The following is a 12,137-nucleotide window of genomic DNA, read 5'->3' as shown; positions in this document are numbered from 1 at the left end:
GAAAGGTCTGCTAAAAATCTAGGATCCTGGAATTCAATCAACCAGAAGCCAAGAAGAGCTGAAGTAATGACCAGAATCCTGGTGGAAAATCACCCCAATCTCCTTTGTCAGCCTGCACTTGTCCTAGGACCCAGAAGGTAGAACGGGAGCAGAAACTGAGCATCAGCCCACATTCAGAAATGGGTGGTGCAGATGGAAAGGACCAAGACTAGCTCTGAGCCCTTGGCCCTCCTCTGCTTCATTACAACCTAGATTTAGCTCTCCTACCCAGGTAGCTAAGATCCCGTGTACTAGGTATTCATGGGAGGGAAAACACTTGAGTGGTTTTTATTATCTTAAAAAAAATTGGAAAGAAAAGAAATAGAAAGAAACCCACACTAATCAGAGCCCTGAGAGATGAGTCAACTCGGATCACCTCTCTCTACTCCCCGGACGCAAGGTGCACACACCTGCACTGAGCAGCACCCTGGTCCTGCTGCAGATCCAATCCACTGCAGGGGCTGAAGGCCCCCTGGGAGCCCAGAGCAGGAAGTGTGCGCTCAACTTAATGAGAGACAGGGACTCTCAAATTCAGCTCAGCAGCTAAGAATATCTCCTGTGGACTAGAAAGAGTTTCTATGTCCGAGACCTTGGCATTCCTTTAAAAAGATTAGAAGAGCCAGACCTTCAGAAGAAGGGCAATGAGGGGGTCAGAGGCCAGGACACTGGAGAAGGAGGTGAGGCCTCTATGCTGTCCTCCTGATGTGTCCCCTCACCTCCCAGGCCTCAGTCTCTGTATTTTCAAAATGATAGAATTGTCTTGATCCCCTGGCTTTCTCCTAATTCCACAGGAAAGCAATGCAACAGCTCTCAGCAAACAGTTAAGATGTGCGTGGAGAGCTGCGCAGGAAAAGACACAACAAGATTCACACCAAGCTGTTCACAGTGATTTGGGGGAGTGAGGGGTATGTGGGGAAACTTACAGAGGACTTTACATATTTCTATAATTTACATTTTTAAACAACTACTGTGAAGTCATTTTGTTGCTAAATTAAAAATCACAAAAACGGTTAAAATCAGGGACACTGTTGTCAAAAACAACAAAGACACTTATGGCAAAAAAAATTCAAAATCAAATGAGGAATTATCCCAGGCAAATTCACAGGTCTAGTCTATTCCAATGAGAAAGAACTGGAATTGTGTTTAGCATTTCCCATAATAACCAGAGAGGCAAATCTGCCTTTAAGGCCCAGATCAAATGTCATTTTTCTCCATGAGTTTTCCTGTCCCTTGGTCTTTGCCACACCATGACATCCTGTTTCCAGCTTCCCCAAAGTGAACTGTTGTCTCAACCTCGTCCCCAGGGCATTCACTGATAATCTCTCAGGGCCCTCATCCTGTGGAATGGCTTTTATCTGCTCTTGTGCCTGTGTGTCTCAGAGTGGAACTTTCTGAGGTCCTAGGTGTTCCTCACCATCAGATCCTAGGTCCTAGCACGGGGCCTGGCACATAGCGCACACTCCGTAAAGGCTCGTGGAACCTGACACACACACAGGACTATCTTGTTTTCTCAGGCTCTCAAGACTAAGGATATCACATCTGTTCTTCATATTGTACATCCATAGCAGTCAAATCCTAAAGTGGAGTGTGGAGGGCAGACTCTCCTTAAAATGTGTTCCGGATCATTCTTAATGATGTCATTCACCCTTTTCCTGGTCCCTAGGATCCCAGAAGCCTCCCTGTTCATGTCACTGAGCCGGTTGGTCAACTCTTCCTTAATGGAGGAGAAATGCAAACTGGAAATGAAAACAGCTCAAGGAGGGCCTTCCCGGAGGAGTAATGGGCTCAGCTCCATGAGTGACATGCAGAGTGCAGAGACCCGGGCGGAGAGCTGGGAGCCCCTGGCCTTTGTTCTGGAAGACTCTTCCCCTTTTTGCCTCTCCACCAATGTCAGGAGGTGAAGTGAGGTCACTGGGGAATGGCTGGGGAGGGCAAGGATCCCACTGTGGAGCTGGGATCTCATTATTAAACACCATGGGTCAGTCTGACTCATGACAAGTAATCAACTTACTTTAAAACTACAAATTAGTCATGATCATTACCCAGATAAACATCAAATAGCTTATTTCTGCTGAGATGCAAAGGCAATTTACCTATTTAAATTAATTTAGGGGGTGGGGCTTTCCAAGTCCCATCTTTCTCACTGACTGCCTTCTCTAACAGGAACCAGAAGGATCCATGGTACCAGGCACAGGGGAATGTGGTTGCTTCTCTTGTTCGACTGCAATGGCAGTCTTTCTGACTGAACAGCACTTTCCCATGCTGGGGCTGCAATCATACATCCTTTTCCTTCCTTCATTGGTATCCAAAGCTGCACCATGGCAGCAAGTTTTAAGAGGCTTGATAGTCTCCTCTGATCACGTGGGGAGGCTGTCTGTGTGAGTTGGGGGTGGCTACAGGCAGAGTCAGGGAACTGTGTAGCTGAATACCATCTCTGTCAACAGTTTCTAAGAAAAAGATGACAGAGGAAAGTAACAGACTCCATATCCACACTGATCTAGATAGAAGTAGTCCCTTGGCGTGATCAACCACCATCCTCATCACCCATCTCCCGCTGCCCCATGCCCTCCATCCTGCCTTTGCCTGGCTCTTCTTTCCCACTGCAATTCCCCATTTCCATTTCTCTACCTGACAAACTCCTACTCTTCCTTCAAAGTGTCTTTGACTCATTGGCATTTTAGCCACTCCCCAGACCAAGAAGTAAAGTGAGAGAAGGCACTCAGACTTATTCCCCTTTGAGAAGCCGGCACATGGCATACTGCAGCAGCTCAATAAACATTTGTTCAGGAAATGCACAGCTGAATGAAAATATCCTGTACCTATTCACTCAATTTGTAACCTTCTATTTACAAGATGGACTTCCTTTCCCTGCCTCTGAATTCTTCAAGAGAAGGGGATGAATGAATTTAGTCTCTAACAAGGAGCTTGGGCATTTGTTGGAAGTGGTCACAATACACGTTTGTGGAATAAATGAGTTTGCAGAGAAACTTAAGATGATCTTCCTACCACCAGCTGATCGAATCCAAACTCATAAAGCTCAGAAGATATTCCAAGTAACCTCTAGACCTCAGCTTTCTCAGTTATAAAGTGAAAGCTGAATGTCATGACCTCCTCCTGGCTCTAAGGCTCTTTAATTTAGAAAGGTAGCAATCATCACAATCGCCAAAGCCCAACAAATCCTAATCAGAAGATTTGGCATGCGGCCACCATAGCAAAGATTACTCTGTAGCCAAAACTACTTGTACCGGGGCTCCATTTATTCAAAATGCCTAAAATCTTTTGCCTTCAGGATAAACCAGTACCCAGCAGTAATGGCGTTCATATGGAACATACATGTGGAAACTCAGAGAACATCAGTAAAACTAGAATGTTTTCACATGCTTTTGTTGGTTGTGTTTTAGCACTGGAAATCATTTACGTTTTTGTGATCATTCAGATGGTCAAGTTTCTGATACTTCAGTAAATACTGCCACATACTTGACTGCTGGGGCTTGTGCCAGAATCCGAATCCCCAACATGCAAGAGAGTCATTATTCCTAAAAACGACTATTTCACAATGCTCTGAAAAGTGACAACACACAGGGGCGCCTGGGTGGCTCAGTCGGGTAAGCACCTTACTCTTGATTTCAGCTCAGGTCTATGATCTCAGGATTGTGAGATCAAGTCTCACATCAGGCAAGCAGGCTCTGCACTGGGCACGGAGCCTGAATAAGATTCTCTCTCACTGCTCCTTCTCTTTCTCTCTCTCCCCCTCTCAAAAAAATTTAAAGTCTTTATTTTTATTTTTTTAATAAATTTATTTTTTATTGTTGTTCAATTTGCCAGCATATAGAATAACACCCAGTGCTCATCTCATCAAGTGCCCCCCTCAGTGCCCGTCACCCAGTCACCCCCACCCCCCGCCCTAATTTAAGTTTTTAAAACAGTGACGGCACTCAGAGGGGTGAAATGTCAAATACATCACTTGAATCATTGGTGGGAACAACAGGCTTAGCATCTACTGACTGAATTTATAGAGGATATACTATATGTTGATGAATCTTGATGAGGAGCACCAAATAAAATAAAGTCCTCTCTCCCTGAGTGCCTACATTTTAGTGGAGGAAACAGGGATGGATGAAGAGACACGTACACATAGATGCATAATAAGTCTGGTGCTTAAGTACTGTGGAGATAAATAAGATAGGCCAAGGGGACAGAGGATGCCTGGAACGCTCCTGGAAACCTCTCCTAACTCTTTGCCTTATGCCAGTACTGTGGACAATTTGGCTTCTCTTTTGGGCATGACATTTTCTTCTGGGGTCATAAGTAACTTTATTTCCTATTAGGAAGGCCAGCTGAGCCAGTGTTTGGTAAAGTTATAAGAACAGAAGAGAGGGAGGCCTGAGGGGCTCAGTCAGTTAAGCCTCTGACTCTTGGTTTTGGCTCAGGTCATGATCTCAGGGTCATGGGATTAAGCCCTGCTCCCTGCTCAGTGCAGAGTTTGCTTTTTCCTCTCTCTCTGCCCCTCCCCCTGTGCTCTCTCATGAGCACTCCCTCTCAAATAAATAAATAAATAAATAAAATCTTTTTTAAAATTAAAAAAATGGAAAACTCAAAACAGGGTTTTTGCCCATGGAATTATAGCTTGTGGTTCCCAGTGGAGTATTGTGTTCCCCAAGCACCTGATAATTCTACGAATTCAGGAAAACAGATTCCCTAACTTGCTCTCTTCTTCTGTTCTTTTTATTTGGCTAACTGGCAAATATGTAAAGTCAATTGGTTCATCCCAGAAAATATGGTTTTTATTGCTTACAGCCTCCATAATAAAATATTTTGATTTGATATAAGTCAGAATTCTGGAAATTGGACATATGAAGCTGATGTGCCATGTGCCCGAGTCCTGGGCTGAGCAGGTGGACCCTGGCTCCTACACGGTCCTGTGAGGTGTGTGCTGAGGCCACAAGCCAGGGCAACAACACTCCCAAAGCCTAGGGAGGTGAGTCCTCTGGTTTCACCACCTCCACTGTCTTCCCATTACTCCAAGCCACCATGGATGGCTTGGATCTACCCGGTCCACTGCCTCAGCCTCCCTGCTTCCATCTCTGTGCCTCCAGTCGATTCTCCACCCAGAAGCCAGAGGGATCCTTTAAAAACCTAAACTGAGGGGCACCTGGGTGGCTCAGTTGGTTAAGCATCTGCCTTCAGCTCATATCATGATGCCAGGGTCCTGGGATCGAGCACCATGTCCAGCTCCCTGCTCAGCAGAGAGTCTGCTTCTCCCTCTGCCTCTGCAGTGCCCCATCTTGTGCTCTCTCTCTCTCTCTCTCACACAAAATAAATAAATAAATAAATAAATAAATAAATAAATAAATAAATAAAACCTTTTTTTTTAAAAAAAGAAAAACCCAGGGCACCTGGGTGGCTCAGTCAGTTGGGCATCTGCCTTTGGCTCAGGTCATGATCCCAGGGGCCTGCCTTGGATCAAGTTCCGCATCTGGCTCCCCGCTCAGTGGGGAATCTGCTTCTCCCTCTGCCCCTCCCTCTCTCGTGTGTGTGTGTGTGTGTGTGTGTGTGTGTGTGCGCGCGCGCGCGCGCGCTCTCTCTCTTAAATAAATAAAATCATAAAAAATAAAAATTAAAAAAACAAAAAACAAAAACCTTAATCAGATTGAGCATCTGTCATGTAATACCTTTCAATGACTTCTCACCATCTTTGTAGTAAAAACCCGAGTCCTCACCATGGCCTGCAAGCCTTTCACAATTTGGCCTCAGCAATTTCACCCACCTCCTTGCTTAGCACTTTTCCCTTTGATCATTTTACTGCAGCATTTTATAGTGCATTTTACACTGTCCTTGCTGTTCCCCAAGCAGCAAGCTTACTCTTGCCCCAGGGCCTTTGTACCTGTTTCCCCCCCTCCGAGGATTGCTCTTCCTCAGAAACCACATGGTTCTCCCTTACTTCTTGTGAGTCTCTCAGAAGGCCTCTCTTTAGAGAGGCCTTCCTTAACTACCCCATAGGAAATAGGCACCTTTACTTTTCTCCTCCATGCTACCTCTCATTAGCTGACCTTACACATTTGCTCATTTTCTTGGTTATAGACTGCCTTTTTTTTTTTTTAAGATTTTATTTATTTGTTGGGGCAGGGGGTGGAGAGAGAGACAGCACAAGCAGGGGGAGTGGCAGACAGAGGGAGAAGTAGACTCCCCATTGAGCAGAGAGCCCAACGTGGGGCTCCATCCCAGGGCCCTGAGATCATGACCTGAGCCAAAGGCAGATGCTTAACTGACTGAGCCATCCAGGTGTCCCTAGACTGTTTTATCTACCAGCATATAAATGCCACAGGAGCACAGACTTTGTCTATTTTGTCTATCTTGTTTAGTGCCCAAAATAGCACCTGGCACAAAGTAGGTATTTAATGAATACATGTGGACTAACCCCCACAAAGACACTGGTGGGATTATATTCAACATGTCTCTCATCCCTGTTTTCATGAGCTGGTGCCAGCATCTGACTTCCTCGAATGCTGAGTTACTTCCAAATATCTATCTTTGGTTTGGACCTCTTATCTGAGTTACAGGCATAAATATCCAATTGCTTACTATATATCTTCCCTTAGATTCCTGAAAGTCTCCTAGCAGGATCTCTGCACAGCTCTGATCTCGAGTCCTCACTCTTTCAGAGTCCACCACAGCGTTCCTCATCTCAGTGAGTGGTGCCACCCTCCACCCCCTGCACAAGGCAGACATCTGAGGGTTGTTCTCCAAGTCTCCTTCCCCACCTTCTCCCATGCCATTCACCACCCAGGTCTGTTCACCTTGTTTCATCGCCACAGCCACAACCCTTATCTAAACCCCTGACATTTCTCTCCCAGGCTGATGTGACTGTCCAGAACTGGCCTCCCCATTTCTACCCCCTGGCCCTTCCATCTACACAGTAGCCAATATGATCCTCTAAAGCACACCTCTGATCACGTCACTCCTGAGCTTGAATCTGTGGTTGGCTTCCCTCTGCTCTTGGGATAAAGATCAGAATCCTTAACACAGCTTCTGTAAGCAGGGTAGACACACAGAAACAGCTGCACAGGTAGCTAAAAGCTGAACTACCTCCATTTCTCCGAGATCCCTGGAATACCTCCAAGAGCCATTATTTTGTCCTTTCCCCTGGCTTCTTCCCCTCCATCAGCAACTACAGTGTGGCACAGCAGGTGAACATACCCTCACACACACACACACACACACACACACACACACACGATGTATGCACACCGGTGTGCATACTGCTCTGGCCCCAGGACAGGCTATCTCAGCTGACTGTGGTGACTACCACCCCTGCCTACAGGGCCCAGCACAATCCCAAATTCACTTCTCCAGCTTCATCTGGAGCCTCTTGCCTCTGCACTGCAGCCACTCTGGCCTTCCTTAAACTATCTGTGCTTTGTCCTGCCTTAGGAACTGTGCACAGGCTGTTCTCTATGACTGGAATGGTTTGTTTGTTTTTTTTTAAGATTTTTTTTAGTATTTATTTGAGAGAAAGAGCATGCACACACAAGGGCAGGGGAAGGGACAGAGGGAGAGAATCTTCAGCAGACTCCCAGCTAAGTCTCATGACTTGAGATCATGGCCAGAGCCGAAATCACAAGAGTTGGACACCTAACCAACTGAGCCGCCCAGATGCCCCTATGATGGGAATGTTCTTTCATGTTCTTTCCTTCCTTTACAGTGTTAACTTCTATTCATCCCTTACCTCAACTATCTCTTCCTCATGGTAGCTTTCTCTGACTTCCAACTTTAGGGCAAGTCTCATATATTCTCAAAAAATCCTACACCTTTCCTTCACAGTTCCGAACCCACTTTGGTTTGCCTCTCTAGTCACGTGATTATCTGATGAATAGCTCTCCCTACCCATAGACTACAGTTCAGAGAAGATGAGGACTGGGACTCTTCTTTATGCTGTCAAATCCATCCACATGCGGAGATATATGTGGAGATAAGACTAGCTACATGGATCTAAGGCCTGCATACTGCTTGGATAAATGAAAGTATCAGGCATTCATGCAAAGGTACTGGTGCACAGATGTGTATATGCGTGTCCTTATGTGTGAATTTGTTATTTTCTATAAATATAAGAATGATGACGATAAAAATTAGTAGACATAATCCATGCATTAAGGAGACTGCCCTGAATATTCAGATGTCTCTTACATAAGCCAAGAGTTCCTCTTTTCACACTGATTAGAGTAATGACTTCCTATTATGGCAAGCAGCACTTCTTCTTTCCATAAAACATACTATTTGAAAGTGTGTTACTTATATAAGGATTAGCATTTGCTATATTACTGTTCTTACAGTCCACCAGCTCCAAAGATTCAAGCAGCACATCCTCAAGCCATGGCCCTGGGACAGGAGCCTGTTTTTATCATCTCAAAACAATGAACACATGTTCTGGGGAGAAGCAAGTTCTAGTCCATTATGATGCCAGCCCTGTGAGCTTTGTAAAGCAACAGCACTGTCTCCGTGGCTGCACTAATGGGTTTAATGAGGGCGTCAGTTCGGCTACTATTGTCCTTCCCTCCCTGCCCTTCTTCACTCCAGAGCACAAGGCCAGCCACCCTCCAGAGCCAGCATGAGGCTGGCAGCACAGAGCACCTCCCAGGGTGCTGTCTGCAGCCGCAGAGTGGGAGACCTGCCGGGCCCAAGATCGGGGAGCCTGGGAAGGAGCTCTGGGGATAAGCCAGCCCCAACTGGCTTTGCAGGCCCCCAAATCCTTCCCTTCCCTCACTCTGACATTCATTTCTGTGCTTGAAGCTGTGTTCTCTCAGAAAGGAGGCCAGGCTTAGCCGGGACTGCAGGCCAGCCTGAGACAGGAGCATCCCTCTGGTCCTCAAAGGGTTAAGCGTGACCTGTCCCCGGCACTGAGCCCATCGGAAACAGTGTCATAAAGGGCAAAAATGCCTCGGTGCCTGCTGCTCTCTGAGCCCAAGCTGAACCCTGGGGGTGCCTTGAGGAGAGACGGCAGGGGGACGAGCCAGTTACACCCAGGGCCTCACCAACAGGAGACCAATCAGGACAAAGCCATTTCCCAGGTGTCATCAAAATCTTCCAATTTCGCACCGAAAATAAGCCCTGGCTCAAGGCTTATGAGCATCCAGTTGTCCCCATTTCTGCTAAATGGATTCCTCTGAGAGCTGGCATCTTAACCCTTGGAAGGCTTCTGAAGGTTCGGTGCTCCTCAGGCAGAGCTGCACTGCAGAGAGGCCCTCCTCTGCATTTAAGCTGTAGAAGCCTCAGAACTTTCCAGGTAGACAGAGAGAGCAATCCCCCCGCCTGTCGGCAGCTAGGACAACACAACTCCAGCTGTTTGCCGGGTGCAGTGTGAAAGCCAGGAGCCCCTCCGGAGCCCCTCCGATCCCCGAACTCGCTCCCTGCCTCCATACTTTGCTCCTATATCCTCTTCCCTTGAAAGAAATGGGTTCATAGTTTCAATCTGTTTTCCAAAGGCCATACCTGGGCTCTGTGTGTTTGGTTAGAGTCACTGCAGATGTCCTCACTGTGTGTGGGTATACTTGGGTGGAGCGGGGAGAGGAGGAGGGTTTGCTGCCCCTACCCTGTCTGTGACACAAGCACAGGCCACATGTTAGTCTCCCCTGAAGTTCGCTGCCATGGGCTTCATACCACACCTGCTTTGACATCCTATCTCACATCACCTGCTCCAACCACTCTGATCTCTTAGCTATGGATTTACACCATGGAGGACCAACTGAGTCCAAATGGGGTCTTTCCCTGAGAGAGAGAGAGAGAGAGAGCAAGTGGTATGTTGCATTTTAAGCAAGGTGGAGGGGACAAGGTGGAGGGGATGGGTGGTGAGGAGGCAGGGTAGTGAGAAGGCAGGGGGACAGAGGCACGTTGCCTGGAAAAGTTAACCCTCCTTCTGGGAATCTGCCCTGCTGGCTTGTGCGCATTCTAGTGTGTTACAATGCAAGCGAGCCCTGAAGACACTCCACTAAATGAAAAGGACAAATGCTGTGTGATTCCACTTGTAGGAGGGACCCAGAGCAGTCAGATTCATGCAGACAGAGTGTAGAGTTGTGGTGGCCAGGGGCTGGCGGTGGCAGGGATGGTGAATTTCCGTTTAACAGATGCAGAGTTTCAGTTCTGCAGATGAAGAGAATTCTAGAGATGGATGGTGGTCACAGTTCTCCCACAATATGAACGTACTTTATCACACTCAACTAGACATTTAAAAATGATTAAGATGGTAAATTCTATGTTACATGTATTTCACAATTAAAAATAATTTAGTGAAAAAAAAAATAATTTAGTGGCTAAAATGGTAAAAAAAAAAAAAAAGTTATAATTGGTAAATGTATTCTAAATTAGAAATGGGATTAGCACAATTTAACTGGCTGGTCAAACCAAACAAACCTGACCAAAGTCACCCAATCCATGAGCCCAAGCCCTGTTCTCTTTCTAGATGATACTTTCCTTTCTGTTGAGTTAAGTCCTAGATCTTTGGCCTCAAACCTGACTCTCTGTCCTCCAATCTGTCCTGAACATAACAAGGTTTCCCTGCTACCCCCACCTGAAGCCAAACTGACCGCTTAGCTCCGGGAACCTCCAGAGAAGACATTCAAGGCACGGTGGCTCTCTGCCCAAGCCAGACTTGCTTTTATCAACACCTGACAGAGCAAAGGAGGCATCCTCACTATTTCTTTCTCAGCACAGTGAGAACTCACAAAAGCTGAGTGTGGACAAAGGAGGTTTAATGTCACCACTGACTGACACAACATCCTTCAAAGGCCTCTCCTTCTGCCCTCTTTCAAAGGCCACAAATTCTAAGACCGCAGCAGGGACCAAGGCAACTTCTGAGGGAAGAGGCAGCAGGGGATGGGGCCTGGGCCCAGCCCACACTGTTCAGGCATCAGTCCCTCTCTGTGGGGCCCTGGACTGCGTCTGCGATATAAACACCAAGGTTAGGGCCTGCAGCAGGCGGAAGCCCTTGGAGATTTTTGAGGCCACTGGGGAAAGGTTAATAGAGGCGGATGAAAGCTGTCAGGAAATGGCAACAGGCAAGAGCTTCTCTTCAGAGACCAAGTGCCCGTCCCCACCCCACGTACCTGGTTACAGGTGTTAATGTCTACGCCATTCCGCAGGTGATCCAAAGCTTTGTCCAAGTTCCCCGATCTTGCTGCCCTCAGAAAGCTGGTAGCAGCATCGGCCTGTGAGGAGAAACGGCAGGCTGTGAGTGTGTGCTCTGGTAATGACTTCAAGATCCCATTCAAACCCAGGGCTGCGGTAAAGGGCCAAGTCACCATGGCAGCCATGGCACCCTCCTGTTAGGCACCCTGGTGCCCCCCACTCCCACTCGTGCCCATCATGGCACCTTGGGCCTGGGATGGGCCTAGAGTCTCTGACTAGATGGCTCTCAGGTCTGTAATGTGAGGCTGCTTTGAGCCCATCCTCCCTTCTTTTTAGGATCTTTATAAGCAAGTACTCTAGGTTAGGACCCAGGGTATACCAGTCTTTGAGAGGGACCCCATGCCAAGCGCAAATGCTCAGCACTACCTGGGGTCTTACTGCTTCAATGTTCCCAGGGGCTCCTTGTTCTCACAGATGAGTCTTTATCACATAGCCCCTGGCCCCAGGGAGTCACAGATGCAGGCATCAGAGCAACCTAATACCTGCACTTGGGCGCTATTTTGTGGTTTGCTTTTTAAGGTATAGAACACATAGCACTTACTATGCACTAAGAACCATTTTCTTTTTTCTTTTCTTTTCTTTTCTTTTTTTTTTTTTTATTATTTTGGCATGATTAGCATTTGACCAAAGAAGAAATTCAGGAGAGCAGCCCCAGGTATGAGAGCATGGTATGACCAGGTTGAGGTGACAGCCAGAGCTTCAGGTCTCTAGTGGAGTGCTTTGTAGGAGCTTCTTCCCCATGACAAGCAGATGGCTTCCATTAGCAACTAGCTCACTTTGTTGTTCTTTACCCTAAAGTGCTCCCACTGGCACTTCACGTTTAAGATCTGTTTACATACCCACAGACGTACGCATTTAATCCTCATTTTTGAAAACCCCAAGAAAGAAGTGGTATGGTGGTCCCTCTTTTACAGTGAGGA

At 46.9% G+C, this 12,137-nt stretch overlaps 1 protein-coding gene across 13 annotated transcripts in view; it reads right to left on the bottom strand.

The window, feature by feature from the left end:
• ANK1 (ankyrin 1) overlaps nt 1-12,137 on the bottom strand; it is a 215,778-nt gene that overhangs the window by 87,387 nt on the left and 116,254 nt on the right. For all 13 annotated transcript variants that reach the window (XM_072763453.1, XM_025993650.2, XM_072763456.1 and 10 more), the window contains one exon: nt 11,136-11,237. In XM_072763453.1, coding sequence (XP_072619554.1) covers nt 11,136-11,237 — 102 coding nt within the window. The remainder of the gene's footprint in view (nt 1-11,135; nt 11,238-12,137) is intronic.

Source organism: Vulpes vulpes, chromosome 7 (genome assembly GCF_048418805.1).
Source record: "Vulpes vulpes isolate BD-2025 chromosome 7, VulVul3, whole genome shotgun sequence".
NCBI classification, from domain to species: Eukaryota; Metazoa; Chordata; class Mammalia; order Carnivora; family Canidae; genus Vulpes; species Vulpes vulpes.
The sequence above is the reverse complement of the archived record's forward strand: the minus strand, read 5'-3'. Positions and strand labels throughout refer to the sequence as shown.